General features: G+C 34.2%; 1 protein-coding gene across 2 annotated transcripts in view; it reads right to left on the bottom strand.

Annotated features, from left to right (window-relative positions):
• Dph6 (diphthamine biosynthesis 6) overlaps positions 1-20,174 on the bottom strand; it is a 206,280-nt gene extending 186,106 nt beyond the window's left edge. Inside the window, exons 1-3 of one of the 2 annotated variants that reach the window (XM_047538744.1) lie at positions 20,038-20,174; positions 16,709-16,806; positions 12,445-12,638 (exon numbers count right to left, since the gene is read on the bottom strand). In XM_047538744.1, the coding sequence (XP_047394700.1) occupies positions 12,445-12,638; positions 16,709-16,806; positions 20,038-20,060 (315 nt within the window). In that variant the 5' untranslated portion in view covers positions 20,061-20,174. The remainder of the gene's footprint in view (positions 1-12,444; positions 12,639-16,708; positions 16,807-20,037) is intronic. The other variant, XM_047538743.1, reaches the window with a different exon arrangement.
• Positions 20,175-23,403: the final 3,229 nt, after the last annotated feature.

Here is a 23,403-nt window from a genome sequence, read left to right as displayed (position 1 = left end):
AAAGGAACTAAATTATGAAATGTTCAAAAATCAAGAGCATGGGTTATTTACCAAATTATGATGGTTCTCCCTTCTCTCTCTATCTCCCTCCAACAGTACTTCCTAGAAAAGAGACCACAAAGGAATTGATCTTAAAATAGTCCATAGGCTATTTCAATGGCTCCATAATAAATCTTGTAGAAGGTGGCAAAGAAGACTTCACAAAGAAAAGAAATGAATAATAGTTTCTACTTCTTCTGATTTTTAAATGTATTTTTAGAGATATCTAAGATGATCCAAATTAACTCACCCTTGTCAAGATCAGATAGGCTTAACTTCGCTCAGTAAGTTTAACACTGCTCATTGTAAAACCATTTGATCCAGTACATGAAGTGACCACTTTGTGTGCACTGTAGAATACTATAAGTATGATATTTCTGTAGGTGGTGAGAGGAATTTACATACAGGAGTATATAGCTCCATTCTACACTTCTTAACATCCAAAAAGCCATTTTTAAAATCTTTTAATTTTTCAAATGCTCTTTGCAAAGTCTAAATCCTCTAACGTCAGTTCATCTAACTTTCAGATGGAAGAAGTGGCTGGAGGTTTTTTACAAATAAGTTAACAGAAAATGCATTGCTTAATTTTAAAGATAAACACAAAGTTAAATCCTAAAAGAATATGCCAAGATAAACTGGTAATGGAAAAAAACATGTATTAAATTAGAATCTTTGTCATCTCTGGGTTATCTCCTTTTTAAAAACTCCATGCCTCAGTTTTACTCACATAGGAAATATGAGTTCCATATGTCTCTTGGAAAGTGAACTATCTGACTGAAAGGGTCTAAAAATGACTCAGGAGGGTCAAAAATTATAGGCAACAAATGTAGAAGGATAAATTCAATTCAATCTATAATACAAATTTGTCCCCATTAAAACTTCATAATTTGAATGATGACCATTCTTTTTCTTGTCTGCATTAACTTACTAATAAAGCCAAGAAGAATTACACTCATCTCAATGCCCACTTGCAGCAACTATTTAATATTAATATCTTAATAGAACTTTGTATGCAATGAGAAAAATCACTTAACTTTACTGGATTATTTTGGTAGAAAGAAGAAAGACCCAATACCGACATTAGGTTGACATGATAAAAAATAAAACAAAACAAAACAAAAACTTAGAAATAAATGAATTTATACAGCAACTTTCTTTATAAAAACTTACAAAGGTTCTCATTTGTGTTCTCATTTTGTTCTCAATAAGGGTAAATCAAAAAAGCTCTCAAGAAGATGCTATACAAAAATATGATTTGGAAAGGAGAGGTAGTTTCTAAATAAAGCATAGCACTCATGCAGAAAAGACACAGGATATGTGGAGAAGAATGAATTCTAACAACAGTCTAGTTTAGGTGGAACATAGGTTACATGTAGGAGAATCTGGGAAATGATAGAAGATAAAGTTATTCTGGAGCTCCTAACAGATCAACAGTAAGCAATGAAGATTTTGCTGAAGAAGAGAAATGTGATTAGATCTACCCTTTAGAAATATGAACCTTGCAGGAATTTGTATGATAAATTATGGAGGGTAAGAGACTGGAGAGATACCACACATAGAACATAAGGGGTCAATTCATTTACAAGCCAAGAGCCAAGTTTAATCTGATCTGATGTCCCAAAGGCTACAGACCCTATTAAGATTTTATATTTTGCTTGATATACCAGTAAATAATTTTTCTGTGTGACTACTATAACAATTTGAATCCCATCTACATGGGTTATTATTATATTAAAATACATTAATATATATTTTGCTTCCTTCTATGAATCACTACTAGGTGCTTTTAAGAAATAAAGACAAAATATCATAATTTACTTTGGTTATCAATGTTGCCCAGTGAAAGCTGTGTAAATTAGCCATGGAACTGTCCATTTTACAGGTATTGTATACAGGCTGCTTGTCAATATTTCAATACCATCAAGCCCTACAAATTCCTCTTTAATGTCCTCTGTTCACATTTCCCATTGTTGATCCCCCAGTTCATATCTTTATAACCTTTCAGTTAGTCTATTTTTCAGTTTGAACCCTATATTTATAGTGTTGCACTTCTCTTATGTACTTCTTGCATTATTAGTAATTCAATCTGATGATCTTAAAGTTACCTTCAAACTCTACAATTCTACATCATTCCTTTGCAAATCCTTCAGGGTAGTGGTCTTCAATTTTGTTTGACTACAAGAACTTGTTTAAAAATAAGATAACATCCTAACATATACACAATGCATATGTATATACCCCACACACCCATAGCCCTTCCACATATACTCATTCAATAGTGTTCTGGAAGTTTTAGTCAGAGCAATTGAGAAAGAAATAAAAGGCATAAGAATAGCAAAGGAAGAAGCCAAATCATGCCTGTGTGCAGATCATATGATCTTATAAAAACTACAAAGAGACCACGGAAACCTACTATAAACAAATTAAGAAATGTAGAGGGATAAAAAAAATCAATATATAAAATCAGTAGAAATCATGAAAGAAATCATGAAAACAATTCCATTCTCAATAGTTGTATACACACACACAAACACACACACACACACACATGTGATACGTAACAAGTATGAAGAAATTTAACCAAGGAAATGAAATACCTCTACAACGCTAATTGCAAAACACTGATGAAAGAAATTTAACACACACACACATACACACAAAAAATAAAAATATTTTAAAAAAGGAAAGAATTCCCATGTTCATGGATTGGAAGGATTAACATTGTTAAAACACCCATACTACTCAAAGTAACTTACAGATTCAATGCAATCTCCATCAAAATATCAATGACATCCTTCATAGAACTAGAAAAACAAAATCCTAAAATTCAAATGGAGGCACAAAATACCCAAAATAGTCAAAGCTATCCTAAGCACAAAGAGCAAAGCTGCAAGCATGATAATACCCTATTTCAAGGTATACTAAGAGAGTCATAGTAACAAAAATAGCAAGGCATTGGCATGAAAAGAGACACGTGAACCTATGGAAGAGAATAAAGGATCCAAAAATAAATCCATGCATATTCAGACAACTGATTTTCAACAAAAATGCAAAAAATACAAATTATAGAAAGGAAAGCCTCTTAAATAAATGGTACTTGGAAAATAGTAAAAAGTATGCTTATGATTGAAACTTAACCCCCATCTCTCAACCTATGTAAAAACCAACTCAAGATGAATCAAAGATCTAAACATAAGGCTTGAAAATACAAAAATTACTAGAAGCAAACATAATGGAGATACCTCAAGGTATTAGTAGAAGCAATGACTTTTTACATCTAACTCAAAGTCACAGGGATAAAAATAAAATATAGATAATTGGAATTAAATCAAATTAAAAAGCTTTTGCATAGCAAACAAGAGAATGTAAAGACAACTACAGAGTAGGAGAAAATATCCACCAACTATTCATTCAATCAAGGCTTAATATTCAGAATACATGAGGACCTCAAGAAGCATCAGCAAATCAAAAAATCAAGTAATCCAATTAAAAAATAAACAATCTGAACAGGTGCTTCTCAAAAGAAGAAATACAGATGGTCACCAAATATATGGAAAAATGTTCACTATCATTAAGGAAATGCAAATCAAAACTATAAGATACCACCTCATTCCAGTTAGAATGACTATTATCAAGAAAACAAAATTTAACAAATACTAACAAGAATATGGAGGAAAAAAAAAGAACGATTGTCACTGTTAAGGGCAATGGAAATTGGTACTGTTATTATGGAAATGAACATGATGGCTCCTCCAAAAGCTAAAAACAGCATTACCATATGTTCCATTTATCCAACTTCTGTGTATATATATCCAAAAGAAATGAAATCAATATACCAAAGAGTTCTCTGCATACCCTTGTTTATTGAAGAACTATTTATAATAGATAAGATATAGAATCAGTCTAGGTGTTCATCAAAAGATGAATGGATAAAGAAAAAGATGCTGTATATATGGGTACAATGGAGTATTATTCAGCCATAAAGTACAAAAAAATCTGTTATAGCAAAATGGATAGAACTGAAGGATATCATATCAAGCAAAATGACAAGAAAAACAAGTATTTCATGTTCTCTCTCATATATGGCAACTAAAGAAGAAAATAAATAAATGAATAAGTCAGTCTGAAAGAAAAAGAGATTACAAGGGACTGGAAAGGGTGCAAGTAGAAGAAAGGTAGATGAACATGTTTAATTCTTATGTATGCATGCATGGAAATATCTCAGTAAATTCCATTCATCTATACAATAAAAAATAAAATAAATTGAAAAAACAAACACTGAATGTTACATGAAAGAATAATTCATGTTGCTGTGTACAATGCACCTTGACATTTTCTATTTTATTTTAGTCTTTTATTCAAAAAAAAAGGGAAAAAAAGGTTGTGACCCATAAAGTTGAGTTTGGAAAACACTACCACAAGGGCTTTCAATTTATTGAACAATCCCTGACTAAAATTTAAGATACTCTCTTTTTTTGGTTTCGATCCATCTTTAAAGAATTATTTTCCCTATTCCTCAAACTCTAAATGCTAGCCAAATTGAACTACTTTATATCCTTCAATATCTCATGATTTCCTGCTTCCATGACTTTGACTAAAATCTGCCCTTAATTTGCAACTTCCTCTTAACCATTCTGTTACACCTGTCTCTTTCGAAATTCAAACAACCTACAAAAATATTACATGAATTCCCCTGTAGGGCCTTTTCTGATTTCTCTCCTAATATTTTTTAGTCTGAACCTCTATAACCCTTTGACTACACATTCTTATGGCAACTGTATTTTGTGTTAGTTTCTCTGTGTATACATCTTATCTCCTCATAGTCTATGGGGAAAGAAACGATGTTTCATACAACTTTTTTATTCTCTAGTATTATTATGTTTTGAACTAATGTTTACTGAATAAGGACAAAAAAATTCTATAAATAGTAGTAATAAGGTAAAAGATAATAAGTCAAAATCAGGTAGGATGTACTTTTGATTTACTCAGTATTTTCTCACATCTACACATCACAGAAAAAGTTCTACTAACTCACCTCTTACACCAAAAGGAAAAAAAACTACAAATAAATATTTAGGCATATCACTTGACTTGTTTTATGACTATTTTATGATTGTGACACTATGAATTTACAAACTGAAGATATTTCCAATTTAAAAAGGCAAGCTGACATAAAAGATCATTTTAAGATATATCATATTATTGTATGACCACCAATAAAGTCCTGTACTCCAAAAATATATAAGGATGACAATAAGGAATCAATCTTGGTAATGTGTTCTCTGTCATTTAATCAAGAACATAGCAAAGACAAATAAACTACATCTAGAAATGAGGTAAAAGGCTATAGGACAGAAACATATCTAGCACTTCAGACAACACAACTCCAGAAGCAGACATCTGTGAAAAGTTTCTTTGAAAATAAACATATTCAGGGTTGGGGGTGGGGGAGCCAACAGGACATAATGCCAGAGTTGGAAAGCATAAAGAAATTTCAAAGAAAAGTCAAATGTACTCAACACACTTTAAAATACAAAGTAGCTGATTAAATAGAAAAAAAAAAATCTAATTTGCAGAAGTAAAGAATACAGGATATGAAAGTCAAATGGTAAAGTGATGCCCTGTGTTTTAGTCAGCTTTTTCATTGCTGTGACCCTGACAAGAACAATTTTAGAGGAGGAAAAGTTTATTTGGGGGCTCATGGTTTCAGAGGTTTCAGTCCATAAAAGGTCACCTCCATTTCTCAGGACTCAAGGTGAGACAGAACATGAAAGTGGAAGAGTATGATGAGAAGTGCCTTACATGATGATCAAGAAGCAGAAAGAGAGACTCCACTTGCCTGACATAAAATATGTATCCCCCAACAACATAGTTCTAATAACCCACCTCCTCCAGCCATACCCCACCTACCTTTAGTTAACACTCAGTTAATCCCATCAAGGGATTAATTCACTGATTGGTTTAAGGTTCTCATAACCCAATAATTTCTCCTCCTAACCTTCTTGCATTGTCTCACACATGAGCTTCTGGGGGATACCTCATATCCAAATCATAACACACTAAATCAGATAAAAGATAAACAGAAAGTCTATGTATGTTTCTACACAATATATACATTCAAAGAGTAACAAAAGTGAAGGAAGATCAAGATTGAGGAGACAGAATGAGTTTTACCAAAAATGAAGAAGTTATATTTTCTAGGCTTTAAGAGGAATCTATAGATGAAGACTCTGGACCTGTGATAAGTTTAGGAACAATAAGAATTACAAAGTATGTTACAGAATTTTATTTTCAAATAGATCTACTATCATGTACTTCCTCATGTATACCTGACCTTATCCTCTCAAAAAGCCAGAAATGACAGTCTCAAAAAAGCTGCACCTGTAGTAAAAATGACACTGGTCTGTTGTAATGCAAACTCTTCCTATTTGAAGTCCAGAATCAACACTAGAAAAGAATTTCTTATGCCAAGGGATCAGGTTAAATGTCTAAAATCTTGGGAAAAGACAGGGCTTACAGCAAGTTGTACAGTGCTCAAGAGCCAGGAATAATTTGTACAGTGTTATATGCCTATTTAATTAGCACCATTTCGGGGTCTCTCTGCAAATCAATCTTAGGGCCCTCTTAAGTTTCTCTCACTCCAAATCCTCTGTATTTGTCTCAAAGTAATCCACAATCCAAGATATTTCTCCCCCAAGATTTAAAGTAAAAGAGATTCACAAAGTCATTTTTTTACCATAAGCAGGTTTTCTAAAGTGAAGATGCCAAAATATTTTGAAAAGTGTTTGCTCAGCATTTTTATAAGATAGTCTGCAACTGGAAATTATTCTTGGTACAGATCATGGTAACACTGCCAAAACTGATAGAATGCCTTATTATGAAAACTTTCACTATGATGCCTATTCACATAAGCCTCTAGATAAAAAGCAAACACAAAATCAATTTACCACTGGTTTTATACCATATAATGAAACAATGTTGTGGTTCCTCTGCCTTACATAAATTATTAGTTTAAAAAAAGTGATAAATTTTGGACTTAACTACTTTGTTTAACAATTCTTTAAGAGCCTCCATATACCAGGAACTCTGCTAGGTACACTTGAGACACAAAACTGAAGAGCACTGAGCATGTCTTTGAAGGTCTCACAGTCTAACAAGAGAGACAGTTAAATAAACAATCCTAATACAAGAGAACCACAGTAGAGGTACAAACTGCCTTTAAAGAGATAGGAAGAAGGTAAATTAGAGCTGGTTTCACAAAAGGATATGAGGTGAGAAGGGGGCCTTTAGGAGAACAAAGAAATAAGAATCCAGAAAGACAAAGGTAAAGACTCAGACATGAAAAAAGAAAGCTTCTAGAAACCTAATTAGTTCCTTATAACTTGATCCCAGAGGCTTATATACGAATGGCAAGATCAGACTCATAGGAATGCAAGGGCATTCTCAAAGGATCTTCTGTGTCAGACTAATAAATGAGTTGTTCAAGCATCTGTATATTGACAACTATCTGTAGAAGAGCTAGTTGGAGTACAGGGCAATTCTGAAGGCAAGCTGACTAGTTCTGACTTGCATAATACATAAGAAAAACCTGTTGTGAGAATGAGGACAAAGGGTCAGATTTTAGAAATCACAGATGTATTATCTACAGATTCTAGAGATCTAATTGTGGTAGTTAAGGTGGAGGTGGAGGACTGAGAAAAAGTAAAAATCAAGTAGTGAGGACCAGCCTTATTTACACTTGGAGATTCACGATTTCCTCACTCCTAGAAAATGTGATCCCAATAATCTTGATTCCACCTCTCACTACAGAAATGGCAGATGATCTAGGCCTTTATAGTCAAATGAAATCATTTTCTTAAAACTATGACTGGATTCCCTAGCCCAGCCCACCTAGTCTTCCTGCCACAAGGTCCCACATACGCTGGTGTGGAGGGAGTAACCAGCCCAACCATCAGTGGCATGTCCTAGTAAGGAGTATGATACAGTAGCCCCATTCCCCACAAGTAGTGGGAGATAACTGTTTCACAATTTTCAGCGTCCAAACCTGAATTGAACCAAGAAAATGGTTAAAATGCCCTAGGCACAAAGTTTCTGCTAAAACCTGTCAGCTTCTTCTATATCTCAGTCAAGGCTCACATTGAAATGTAAATGGAGGAAGCCAGAATGCTTAGTAGGAGAGGGCCTCAAACCCAAGGAAAGAAAAAAAGAGCAAAAAGAGTCTTACCTGAACTCCAGCAAAAGTAAATTTTATGGTGCTTTACTAAAGTAATTAACGGCCGTATAATTTTTCCAGGACTCTTGTTTTTTTTTAATTCTACATTTTTTTGATCTCATGACTTTTTTGATCAGTTCTATTTTTTTATTCAACTATAGTTTTTGAACATCTGTTACACTGCAATGGAGATTCACCTATAAAGTTATAAGGCTTTGATTTTGTGTTATTTGTATGTTGTGCTGTCTGATGTCATGTTTTGTCTGTATCAAAACTGAGCACTCCTAAAATTAAAATTTAAAAATGGATCCAGACACTTTTAATTCGTGTGATTTTAAAAGGTTCAATTTAAAAGTAAAATGTCTTTAAAAATAACTCACAAGTCTCTAGGTGGTCAAACTAATAAAATGTTGATGTTAATAAAATGTTTAACATCGATTTTTCTAGGACTTTTCTTCAACAAGAAAAAGATGGCAAATACTTTTAAGGACACTTGTCTAATATCTTGGTTTTTTTTTTTAAGAAAATAAGTGAATTAGAGTTAACATGTATGCATGTATGGGATTACTCAAATGTGTTTGTAGAGACATCTGATTAATTTACAAAGTTAAAATGCTAATTGTTAAATAAAATGGAGTACTCTTAATTCCTTTAAAAAAAAAAACTATGACTAGATCATGGATGATAACAGTCAGTCAATGAAGTCTTTTGAATTATTAAAGAAGAATGGAGCTTTTTCTACTAGATTTGAACCAGGAAGATGTGTAACTGGAAGCAGTCCTCTAACTATAAAGGTTAGAGAAATATAAAAGACTTGACTGAGAACAGAGTCAACAGAGGTCTTATACTCACACATCTCTCCATGTGTGAGGAAAGAGTTATCTTCTGCCAATCACCCATCATCCTACACTTCATTCTATTAGAGCCAACGTAAGTTAATACAACCATCCTGGATTCTATCACTATAGTCAGAGGAATGCCCTGTTGTGACTGACTTTCACCAGGATTACATGCCCACCCATGAATCATCAATGGGAGAAAGAAGGTAGGGATATGCCATGAAATAGGGAATTATGGAGGAGATTCAGGGAAAGAATCCCTCTATGTTCACTGTGGCAATATTGTGACATTTTGGAACACTAAGCATAAAGACCCAATCATAAAATTTACAGAGAACAAAAACAAGTCACGTAAAAAAGAACAAAAATCAGATCAGCATCAGTAAAGGATAGAGGACAGTGAGCCTTTCAACAATTTGAGGAAAAAAATGACTTTCATCCTCAAATTCTAAATTCAAATAATGTATAAACTGTCCAAGAAGAATGAGAACATTTTAAAACTATAAGGAATGGAAAGCACCATCTCTGAAGAAGTTTCTTAAAGATGATTCCATTGAAGTAAAACTAAATAAAAAAGAAGAGGACATTAAATTCAAAAGGAAGTAGTCCCAAGCTAGTGGAAAAAGAAATAATATGATGATACTTAAATGTTTTCTATAGAAATATGATGCTTATGTGTGTCTTTTGAAAACTATTACATCGTTTATGTGATTTAAAAAGAAAACTCACACAATCTGAAAACTACTACATTTTTCAGAATATAATACAGGTTATCTATAATGCCAAATTAAACTACTTGAGAATCAAAGTTACATTTCTATATTAAAGAAATTCTAAAGAATAAAGATTAGTCACATAAAAGCCAGAAATTTTGCAAACACCTTGAGATATATATATCTCTGTCACAGATACCTGGTAATCTATAAGGCATAAAGGCTTATTACATTTCTATTAGTTTTCATAATTGCAACAAAATAGCTAGAAAATTTATAACACTATAAAGTATTCCAGCTTTTCCTCTCTTATTTTCAGCAATAAGTAAATTAAATTCCTTATAAAACAGAAAATCACCTCGCTCTAATATTTGCGTGGGGCAAAGAGCTACAGAAACAAAAAAATAAACTTAAATATGAAAGTTTCATAACTGAAACCTACTATAAATAAATGTTTGAAATGAAAATAAATCTAAATATTTTCAATGATTCATTAATATTCAAAGAATTAAAATGTAGTTCTGTATTCTTCTTAGAACAAATGAAGATAACTTTAAAAATTATAGCTTTTCTAGATTAGTTTTTTCCCACAATTACTCCATTATTCATTAGAATATGTAAGACCTCTACAGGAGTCTTTACACCAGTATTTCATAAATGGATTTTACTATAAAAGCCTCGTTACACTATGTCTTCCACAAAAATAATATATTTCTGATATTTATGTCCTTAAAATATCCTATAGTAAAATTAATATTTTTACACAGGAAAAGAAACTATTTAGTACCAGACAACTTGATAACATCTCTTTCAACTATAGTTATAATTATCATGCATGAAATTCCAAAGCAGAAGTTGTCAAGATTTAACATTAGCATTAATTTATGTCATAACTGACTGTTACTATAAAGATAATGGCAAAGAATCTCTTTCCCAAAGACAGCAGGGATCAAAGGGAAAATTCTTCTTAATTACTACTAATCTGCCCATTTTTAATTAAATTGATTAGTAATTTATTATCTTTCCTCTTCTTGGAGGGCTGTTATCACAGAGCCTCTTCAAAGTTACCAAGTCTGTGATTTTTATGTAACCCAATTACTTCTAATATGAGTTCTACCATTTTGTAATATTGGCTTATATTTCAAATTTCTTCTCCAGTTTCTGTGTACCTTGAAAGAGAGCTTTTGAAAGTGCAGGATTTGCACTCAGTATTTCACATCTCAAAGTGAACACTGTTGAAATCATAATTGTACCATTTTGTAAAGGCGCCTATTAAAAGCAAACTTGTATTCCTTCCCCTTTCTTTGATAATCAAAATAATTGTAATTAGCATGTTATCTCCCCTATGATTTCCTTTGAAAAGGATCTACTCCTTTTCATATCTATAGCTAAATAACAAATTATAGAACTGTTTTTCCTATCAGTTTTTAAATAAAAATGAAAAATTTCTGACATACAAAAGAACCACTCTAAACAAGAAAACTGTAAAAGAATTTAAATGCTTCATATATTTAAATCAAAATCCTGAATTCATATTAAGCTTTAATTGGTATCAAATTTAAAGTTGTAATGAAGGAGTTATTTGAGACTAGAAAATTTTCATGACAGAGGTTCATGATAATACTTCTGAAAAGGCTGAACTTATATGAAGCATGAGAAAATGAACTGCAAGATCCCCTGGTAGAGGAACGAACAGAGAAATCTTTCTTCCTTTCCCTTGTGAAAAGATTTTAAGATATCCAGGAAATACTCGTCTAAATGGCCACATCATCAATATACCTTACATGATTTGACTGTAGCTGACTGGATAAAAATTCACATTTAAGAAGAACACTGAATTTTACTGAATGGTTGGCTATCAATGAGAATGAAAAGATAACTGCTCAAGACAAAATCATCTTCATTAATTAACCTTAATGAGAATAATGCATATTAGATATAGGAGCTCCATGCTTCTCTCCTAAATTTTGCCTACTGAAATTAATTAGTGCGAAATTTATACACAGTACTGAAGTATTTAATTCATACTTCTTCCACCAGATTTAAGAAAGGCACACAGCTCCTACTTCTTTTAGGTTTACTTAATCTTTGTCTTATCTGAAAGATCTCCCTTGATCAACTATAGTACCACTCCCCGAGTCAGGCCCTGCTATCAGTTGCTATCTCCTTGACTCTGTTTCATTGTTCTCATAGTACTTTTCAACAGAAAACATGTTATTTGTTTGTTTATTTTCTGTCTTTCATTAGAAAGCGTGATCTATCAGAATAGGCCTTGTCTGATTTGTTTATTGCCCTATCCCAAGTGCTTTGCACCACATGCCAAGAACATAGTAGACATTCCAAAAATATTTTGTAAAAATATTACTGAATGGCCATCAGTCTCAATATTCTAAGGGAGAAAAAATTAAATATCATTTGACAAGCCTGAATGTCAGACTGTAACAAAACTTTCATTTTTAAATATCCTTTAATATAAAGGCATATTAACAGGGTTTTTTTTTTCTCCTCTAAGAGATAAAAATCCTTTCAGAGAATAGTTGGGCTATTAATAGTTATAAACCATTTACTACTAAATAAGTCAGCAATTTAAATTTTCAGTTACACACTAAATTAGAAAAATGTAAATGATCACTCTGTATACCTTAACAAGTTTCAGAAGTTCATAGAGATCTTCAACCTCATCACCTTCACGTTTGGTATACACTTGTCCTATATCCAAGCTCCTTCCTCTTATGGTTCTGCGGTAGAGGGGAAGAGCCATTGCTTCTGCATACAAGTCAATGGCATGATGACCCACTGTCTGATACATGTAGCTATCCAGTTCATCAGATCCCACTGCAACAATTAAAATGGAAATAATCAGTAAAACAGATTGAAAGTGTGGATTTCAAAGTCCATGTAGGTTTTACAGCTTGAAGAGGATCAACATGGACTTAAAAGCTTGCAATACTGTATCTCTCTGCATTTATGGTGAAATAACACCAAAAACTTTTACATTTGGCTGGGTGCAGTGGCAAATGCCTATAATCCCAGTAACTCAGGAAGCTGAGTGGGGAGGATGACAAAGTTAAAGGCTAGCCTCACCAACTTAGCAAGGCCCTAAGCAACTTAGTGAGACCCTGTCTCAATATTAAAAATAAAAAGCACTGGAGATATGGCTCAGTGACTGAGTGCCCCTGGGTTCTAACCCTAATACCAAAAAGAATAAAAAATCGCACATTTGTCCACAGCTGCTCTTAGTTAATACCAGCTCTAATCATCTATACTGTTAATTACAAATAAAACTATAAATTTTAAAACAAAATGCAGCAATGTTTAAAGAGCAATGTAACAAAAAAGTTTGATTATTTCATTCAATTAAAAATTTTATTAAAAAAATAAAATAAAATAAATTTTATTATATAAACGTTTTTTAAAAAAATCATTCAAGGTGATTCACAAAATCAGAGTTGTAATAAAAACCTTTATTAGTTAAATATCCATTTGGTTAATAGGTGACACATATTTATAAGAAAAAATGTATATGTTCCTTATATATTTTATATTTAGTACTTCAACAAAATATATATAAATTCAATATTGATAGACCACTTACACGTATGTATAGAAACATGGCAACTGAAGTTGTTCAATAACATAATCACTGGTTGTCACAAGATTCCACAAATACAATATGTGTAAAATATTCAAAACAGATGAGTCACATCAGATCTTATGGTGATATAAGTGAACTTAGAAATATGTTGGAATAGACTTCGATTTCATAAGTTTACGTTTTAGAAAAAGAATACTGACTAAACACCAAGATTATCTACAAATATATTCATCATACATTTATAATAGATTGAAAATTATAGTGTATTCATATAATAAAATACTAGGCAGCCAGTAATATAAGTGTATTTTCTAAAGAGTGTTCTATAGAATACAAATCCTATAAGATGTTAATAGCTATTGGATGAAAAAATGAATCCATGTCAAATAAGTTTGCAAAATATGAGGATAAAAAATGCTAAATAGATGTCTGCTGTAATTCTCCCCATACTAATATGCTTTTAGGCCTTCCAACAAGGGGAAAGAGGGTGACCTATCTCATAAATTTATCTATCCACAAAAATCTTACATATATGTGAATAGATACATGGAGGTATCTGTGTTCCAAAGATGATTTATGGAAAATGCTGTTGTAAAATGATATTTAGTAACACAGAAAATGTTTACAGCATGTTAACAAAAAGTTACAAAAATTATTTACTTTGACAAATAAGTATGTATGTAAGCCAAACAAATCCACTTTCCACTTGATGTGGAAATAGCCTATTAAAAGGAATGAATGGTATTTTAAGTACTTTTTCAACAATCAAAACTGTTATCACATGCCATTTTTCATTTTGGCTCACCAGGTTAGGTTTTTGACCCACACATCAGACTGTCTTCCTGCAGAATGGTACTCATATGATTATCAGATATCTGTCTTACTCCTAGTCCCACTAGGAAGTAGAGATAGATAGCCAGTTACCTAAAAATGTTTTAGCCTTCATCTCAAAGTTAAACTGGGTCTTTAAAATGTATCCTTTAATTAGTGTTAAGGGATACTGATATAATTGAATCGATTTATTCAAAGAAATTTGAGCTTCTTAGCAAGGAACTTCCTAATGTTAGTATAATTAAAACATTCTACTGGCTTCAAAAACCTAAGAGATAATTTTTCTTTAAGGCTCCATTTAGTCCAAACCACAATGTAACTTTTATTAGTGGAAGTTACATAGCAACCATGGGTGGGACATCAAATAAAACCAAAAGGCTCCACTGTTGCCTGCAGCACCTCTATTAACACACCACAAAAGTTCCTACTACAAATTTAAAGAAATGGTTTTGTGAATTTTATGACAAATGCATGTTATCCCCATAAATGTGAATAAATGCCTTTTCAGACTACTGAAAATCCAATGTGTGAATGCCTTCTAACCAACTCTGCTCTATAGTGGAGTCTTCTCTATCAGTCATTCTTCACTGTGGTTGCTTTTACAACTTGTTTAAGGCAGAAGTCATTCGATGAATCACTCAATGATCCCAACTTCCTGCTGACTTTAAATCAATATCAGCTAAACTCATCTACCAACCCACATTAATCTGTTCTCTTCTACAATAGTTTCAGCTGATTTTTCCAGAATTTCACTTTACAATATTCTAATTCTTCTTACTATTGAATTTTTTTTAATCACTAACATGATTCCTAAGTAAATGCCTCCATTCCACTAACAGGTCTAATTTAAAGATATACTTTCTTCTTTTGTAAGGTAGAGGTTACAGCAGTTCCTGATCACCCTCGGAGCGTTATCTCTTTCTTGAAGTTAGAACTAGAAGAACATTTTCAAGAAATCCTCACTACTTTAAAAAAAAAAAAAAAAAAAAAGTAGCTATCACCCATCAATAGAACCCTCAGAGTATGATTTACCCCTGAATCTCTATAGGATTATGTTCTATTTCTTTATAAATACTTGTAATCTCTATTTTCCACATCGCTTCCAACATTACTTGGGTCTTGATCACAGAAGGAAAGAAAATTCAAATATCTGACTGAAATAACTGCTCACTATTTCAGGGCTAATTCAAGTGTGTTCACTATTCATTGGTCTACCAACAAACTTTGAGTGAACTCTAACCATGGTCAAAAAGTTATCCCAAGTGCATAGAAATCCCCAAGAAGATAAAATTTATGATTTCTCCTTTCAAAATTATAATCAATTTACTTGGGGATACCAGGACTAAAGTAAAATTAATAGAAAACACTATAAAATTTAGATAAATAAAAATACTACTGACTGGCAGCCCTGAGAAGGCACAGGAGAAAAGGAAAGGAAGAAAAGATGGGAAGGAAAAAAGAATGCAGGAAGGAAAAGGGAAAAGAGAGGAAGGGAAGAAAGGAAATATTTAGTGTTACACTCTCATTCAACTAAATTTGCAGGATACCTACTTCATACCAGGAACTATGATTAATATTTTCACATATACCACTCATTTAATTCATTCTAAAATAACAGTAAGTGAAAAGCAGAGTCTGAAAATAAATTATATAAGGGGATGATAAAAATCTTACTAGAAGAGACGTGTATAAGTAAAAATTATAAAGTTAGGCCAGTGCTAATCTTTTCCTCCTTTAGACTTAGCAGTTTAATTATATAGATTTAACAAAAGAATAAAGCAAAATTTGTGAACACTTTTTTTTTTTTTTTTTAATTCTAATTGGGGGAAAAAAAAGAAAGAAAGAAAAGCCAAATGAGATCTGTGGTTCAAAGTGAAAATGAATTAAGATGTATGTCTGGGCTGGGGCTGTAGCTCAGTGGTGAGTGATTGCCTGGCATGTGTGAGGCCCTGGTTTTGATACTCAGCACCACATAAAGATAAATAAATGGAAGAAAGATATTGTGTCCACAGACAGCTTAAAAAAATATATTAAAAAAAAAAGAATATATGTCTTACTTCCAAGCTCCTTGACTCATGAGACTGTATCTTACCTACCTATATACTGCCTGCAACACTTGGAAATAAGGTTGTAGTGGAATGGCAGTGCATTCTGAAATAAAAACATTCAAGTCTCAGCTCTAGGAAGTTTGTGCTGGCTATTTTACTTTGGACAACTTAGATTCAGAAACTTCAGCATTCCAGTCTACTAAAAGTAACAATAATAATGCCTCTTTCTAGGAGTTGTTATGAAGATTAAAGGGTATGTAAGTAAAAACAATGATGACTTTTATGCAGAATTGAACATCTAATATGGCTAAATATATACTGATTCTTTTTTTCCCCTCTGTCTACTGCCTATAATAAAATTGCATATAATAGAAAGCACTTATAAATCTGAGTTTCAGTCATTTGGAGAAGTTCTCAATAAAATCATACACTTACCTTGGTTTCATCTGGTCTTAGATTTGCTAAAGCAACAATCTGATGCCCTGCAGCAATGCACTGCATCATATTATAACAGCTGTCTTTACCACCACTAAAAAAATAAATAAATAAATAAGAGAGCAAGAGAGAGACAGAGAGTGAGAGAGAGAACATGAATTATCAGGTTAGTGACCATCATTCAACACAAATAAATAGATATCAACATAAACACATTATTTACTCAGCTTTTCCAAATATATGAGGGACTGTTTCATAATAAGAATGCAGTAAGACACACCATTAATTTCCATATTGTAAGCAAATTTTTCTGAATGTCAAAAGTTGCAACTTAGGAGATCTTTTAAAATTATATACCATTATAACAAAGAGCATTCTAAATAAAGTATAATAACTCTTAGGTTCATGATGGTAGTTTTACTTAACTAAAAAGTGCTTTACAAATAAACACTACTTTAAAACTTACATCCTAGCTAAATATTTATTACATATATCTCTTAGACAAAATTCTATTAAGCTAAAATGAGTCCCAATTTCAAGACAAAGTGTGACATACATGGTTTCAGATTCTGTAGAGATGAAAAGCAAATGCTGATTAAAGTTAAACATCAGTACTATCAGTACTTCAGCTACCACTGTACATACAACTCATTCCAGACCTTCTCAAGGAGAAGGAGAGTGCAAAAGGCAAGGGAAGTATAAAAGAGTCCTCTCTCTCTTCAAATTCAGATACATCTAAGTAGGTCTTTCAAAACTTCCCCAAATAAAAAGAAACTAATTCTATGATATGAACAATATATAGAATATGAATAATTAAAGAGCATGCATTCACAATCAGAACTTAGTCTTACAATTTATTTTAAAATATGCTAACTTTTTATATATGGTTTCAAAGTATTATTTCTCAAGTTCTGTTCTACAGAACACTAGTGTCCAACAAATGTTAACTGCTCTGTAGGATTTCTCACCTAACACATAGTTGAAGAACAAAAGTTTTCAAGGGCAAACAACTTTGGGAAACGCTGACTACCTTACTCTCCTCTTAAAATTTCATGAATTATGCAGTACAGTAAACCCTCCTTCTCTATGGGTTCCACATCCATGGATTCAGTCAAGTGAAAATATTTGAAAAAATTGCATCTATACTGAACACATACACTGTTTTGTCAATATTCACTAATCAATATAGTATGACAGCTATTTACACTGTTAGGTATTATAAGTAATCTACAGATCATATGAAGTACATGGGAGGATGTGCATAGGATATATATACCATTTTATATGAGGCACTTGGCAATTGCAGATATTGGTATCCATGGACGTCTTGAAACAAATATCCCATAAATATCTGGGAATGACTGTATCGATGAGGTGAGAAATCCTACAGACCTGAGTTTTAGTTTCCAACTCAGGGATATTAAGCTAAATTATTCATTGTGCTTGGGTTTATAGCTTCATTATATAATTAGAGAAGGGTCTTCCTTAAATAATACTCAAGGTGTCATTCAACTGTAAACTCTGATGACACCTGTTTATGTATTAGAAAAATAATGTTATACAGTCTAACAATACATAACAACCTCAGTTTCAATTACTCCCTAAAATGCAAACACATATCCTACCTCTGTTATACAGCCATATATGCACAAACAAAATTGCAAATAGATTCTGTGTTCAAATTTAAATGCATAGGGCTGGGGAGATTGCTCAGTTGGTAGAGTGCTCGCCTCACAAGCACTAAGGCCCTGAGTTCAATCCCCAGCACCGCAAAAAAAAAAAAAAAAAAAAAATTTAAATGCATATATCTAATACATAACTATATAACATACATAATAGATAATACATAGGCATACATATATCGTAAGCATTAATATATGTATATACACATATGGCTTTGTATTCATTCTTATGGCGTATCTAACATTTATATAGCTATTGAAATTGGGCAAGAATTTTCCAACATTGCTTTCTTTAGTATATTATTATAAAAGTAGCAAATGCACTTTACAGAATATTTAGTGTGACAGACTACACTGATCTTCTCTCCTCCCCACCAATAGTCTAATGTTGTGTATTACGTTAATCCTTAGATTTTTTGGCAAAATGACTGTGGATGTGAGTTATTCATTTCCTGGGCTACTTTAATTCTAATATCTCTAGAGCAAATGAAATGCACAACGTTTAAAGCTTAATCATTCCCTTCTCATGGGCAATTTACTGAATAACAATGATTAGTGTGACAGTACAGTCTAGTTTTCTAAGAATGGCATTTAGGTAGGAGAAATTGGAATATTCAGTCACTACAGAGAGACTGGAATCTGGAGCCTTTAATTGGTCAATTCTGTCAATTACCATCAATTACCTAAAGCACTGAATTAAACGTTATGAAATCTACAAAATCTGTAAATGTATTGTGGCAGTGTATTTCAGGACACCGTTCCGATCCAAATCTCGGAAATATTTAAGTAGACTAAATTCCTTTTTGTAATATTGCTAGTATGTTCCCCTTTGCCTCAATTTATACATTGAGTATTGAGAAATGTAAACTGGCCTGGTTTGGGTTATCTATATACCTAAACAAGATGGGTCATTATATACTTCAAACTCCTGCTGGAATATTTTAACATGTCACTAGAGCAATGATGAACAGCTGAAGCAACTGCAACTAGATGTAGTATAAAATGCACAATTCCTTCTCCGCCAGAAGAGATTCCCACTTTGTACTTGAGTTCCAAGACAGAAACATGAGGATGCCATAAGCAATCCACCTCGCTCAGGCAAGCAACCCAAGTGCGATGGAAGACCAGGGAAAGGTGGCCTTACTGTGAGGGGCGGGACTAGTAGGTCCAGGGAAAAAGTTAGGGCACCGCGGCCAGGCGAACTTGAAGGAACTATAGAAGGGTCAGAAGAAAGCTGGGGAGAAAAGGCCAGGAGTTATTAAACGGAATAAGGGGAGTCAAGCAGTGGCTCTCAAACTTCAGAGCCTAACATTGGGGCTTTTAAAAATCCGACGCCCGGTCGCACTAGAGTAATTAAACCAGCGAGGCCAGCGGTGGGACCCAGGCATCAGGACTTTTTAAAATATTCCCAGGCGAATCCAAGTGTGTGGGCCCGAAGACGAGAGGCAGCAACGGCCGGGAAGGGCCAAGCGCTAGCCAGGGCCGGACCTAGCGGGCCAGGCAGCAACCCGACGGCTCCGCCTCTTCCTGTGGCCCGAGGAGCCGCCGAGGACAGACCTGCGACGGGGACCCAGACACCCGCTTGGTGGGCGCCAGCGGCTGCAGGAAGGAGCCAGAAGTAGGCGGCCCCGGCGCCACGTTACCTGATCAGGGCCGCGACCCTCATGCTGGGCGCAGTGCGCGTGCGTGCGGCGGGAGGGGCGGGGTCGAAGCCTCCGGGGCTGCTCGCGTGACGCGCCGGGCCTCGCCAGGGCGTTCACTCCACCCGCCTGTCCGCAGACCCGCGCTGCTGCGCCTTTTGCTGCCCGCGGGACGTCTGACCCCTGAGGGTGCGCAGCCTCCGCGTCATCGCCCTGTACCAGGGTCAGCCTGGCCCGGAAAAAAAAATAATGTTTAGGCACGGGCATAACCACCTAAGTGAGGGCACTGAAGCTGCCAGGAGAAGGGCAAAGGCCGGCCCCGCACCCCGGACCCCCGGTGGCGCTGAATTTGTTTTGGTAAGGGTACTGGAAGTCACATGTGCTCAGAATTGAAACTGCTTGGGAGAGGAAGTTTCCCTCCCTCAACCGCCCCCAAGAAACTAGCTACACACTTTAGCTGTTTGGCTTATATCGCCTGTATCCTCCAAACTTTGTGAGGTCCGGGTATAAAATTGGGCCGCTCAGGTGCAGGACTGTGGTGATTTTAAATTCCAGGACTAGCTCAATGAGCTAGACATCTCTGGTTATTGCTCTTTGTTATACACAGAAGCTGGGAAACTTACTAAGGCTCATAACCAAAGAACAGTCGCCTTGCAGAGAGAAAATCTAGCTTCAAAACAAATTCACCAAGTATTTATTGAGTTTTGCATACACCAGTACTGTTTTAGGCTCTTGGGATACATCCATGAATAAAACAGACCACTCCCCTCGTGGAGTTATGTAGAAGTAGGGGAAAGCAGACAGTATATATATGGGTTAAAAACCAAATAGTATGTTAAGTGAGATGTGCTATAAAGAAAAATTTAGGGAAATCAACACAGGGTAGAGGGGCAAATGCAGAATTAAATAGAGCTTCAGTGTAAGCCTTATTGGTGAGGTGAGTTGAATTGAGAAGAAGACAGCAACGTATATAACTGGAGATGTGTTCCAGGCAGAAGAAAAAACTATATCTAATGCTCTAGGTGCATTGTGGGATGGTGGAAGAACAAGCAGATGAGTAGGTGGAGAAGCCATAGTGGAAGAAGAGGTTAGAGTAATGGAGGGGAAGATCATGTCTGATCTTGTAGGTCCTCCCAGGCTTTAGAATAGACATGTGACCTAAAAGGTTTGAAAGGTTACACAGCATTGTTGAGAACACATTAGGAAACCATAATTCAGGAGGAAGATGCTAGGGCTTAGAGTCAAGATGATGAGTTTGATGAGGTGTGAGAGGATTCCAGCCCTATTTTGAAGACAGAATCAATAAATTGGATGAATTAGACATGGGATTTTAGAAAAAGAAAGCTATGAGAATGATGAACTAAATAAGACAATATATGTAAGAAGCTTGGTGTCTTATAATGTGCATAGGTAGGCATTAAATGTATTATACTGTAATGTTCTCATTAGCACCAAATACTTGGTATGGTTGAATACAGCAGTAACAATCTACATATCAGTTTTAGCATCTAAAATCACTTAGTTTTAAAATTCTGCAATTCTGAATATTTGCAAAGTGAGTCAAGTGTTCAAGTAGTTTGTAGTCTGGTTTGGGTAAGGAAAATACATTGAACAACAACAAGAAAGCAACATGTTAGGTGGTGCATATGTTAAGAACTAAACTAAGGCTGGAGTAAGGATAGGACTTGAAAGATGAGCAGCGTTGAACAGAAGAATAGGTAGACTTTCCAGACCCAGGCAGAAAGATAGGAATACATATGGTATGTGAATAAGTGGGCAGATCAACCTGACAAGTTGAGAGGGTACATTGGAGATAGGGAGAATAAATTTATGAGCCAGGTTGTCTAGGATCACAGAAAGCCAGTATAATGAATTTTCCATGCCAGGAAGGTTACTCTGGCCTTCTGCCATCATTTTTTTAGGAGATTGTGTGAAATTAGTAATAATTAACATGGTGAGTGATTTTGATGAAATGGATTTAGAAATCCCAAAACTCCTCTTGTATTTTCTTTTTACTATTGTTTCCTTGTTACTTTCCCGTAAAGATGGGGAGAGGAGACACTGAGGTCCTCTTTCTAAAAACCACATCCTTAAGATTATGTTTGTGTTTCTCTCTAATACAGTTATCAGAGCTCTGGAAGCTTTTTAAAAGACATCCTCTACAAACATTCATTACAGTATGTACATCCTATGGTTAAACTATATATTAGGAAATATGCTGAGGCCATTCTTCAGGTCACTCTATGTTTAGCTCCTGGGCTTCCTCTTAGGACCTTTGTTTTAAGTATCTTTCCTTCAGGTTCTTTTTATCCTTGAGAAAATTTTTCTCTCCGTATCTCTTTCCTCTTTTAAAACATCTTACATAAATTCAATCAATTAATGAAATGTTCTGGGTTTTCTAATATAACACTGTTACATGTATTGTCTCTTTTAAAAGCTTTGTATTTCCTCACTGTATCTTCTCAGAATCACCATGCAAAGCTCAATGCTAAATGTCCAATCAGGGCCACTATACACATAGTAGGTTCAATTTGTTATAGTTCAATAGACATATTTGCATTTCTAAAACTAAAATCAAAATGGTCTTGACCCAGCTATCAGTATTCTTAGATTCATAAAATTTTTGAGTTTTTTTTTTAAACCCAACAAAACCAGAGCAATTCTTGACCCTTTTTCAAAAAAAAAAAAGAACAAAGAAAAAGAAACAAAAATAAGTTCTATCAGAAGCTAAAGTTTGGGCTATTCTCTGCTTTTGCTACAGAGGTCTTAAATAATTCTAATCACCTAACGTGAATATCATTTTCTTTTGCCAAAATTAAGAACAGCAACAACAAAAGCCCAGTGTGTCATTAACCATCTCTGAGAAGCATTGCCAACCAGGGTTAGCAAAAGATTGATTGAAGAAATGGGAAGGAAAAAGGAAAGAGCAGAAGGCAGAGAGACTCAAATTGCAATGCAGGTTGAAACCTGTGAAAGGAGAAAGAATAGTAAGTAATAAGATTGCAGTTTGCAGCGCAATTCTGAAAATCTTGCCCAGACTGATAGGTAGCCCTAAACCAAAGAGGCGCATTAGAGGAATTTCAGATTGGCCAGTTTGGGTTCTTCGTTGTGCTTAGTCATCATTGCCTGAGAGCAGTGCAGGAAAAACACCTATAATATTTTATCTTTATTTCTTAAAAGTACCTTATGTGGATTCACAGAAGGAAGCAAATTTAGTAGTGCAGAAGTTAGAGACTACAAATCTATTCATATGTTTGTGATGTAACTTCTCCATGATTCCTATAAATCTTTCTTCCTAAGAATAAACTCAGAAAAGGAAGGTGGATGGGACAGGCTGTAGTCCTTATTATTGTAGTTGGTCTCAGGCCA

This window comes from Sciurus carolinensis, chromosome 2 (genome assembly GCF_902686445.1).
Source record: "Sciurus carolinensis chromosome 2, mSciCar1.2, whole genome shotgun sequence".
Lineage (NCBI taxonomy): Eukaryota > Metazoa > Chordata > Mammalia > Rodentia > Sciuridae > Sciurus > Sciurus carolinensis.
The sequence above is the reverse complement of the archived record's forward strand: the minus strand, read 5'-3'. Positions and strand labels throughout refer to the sequence as shown.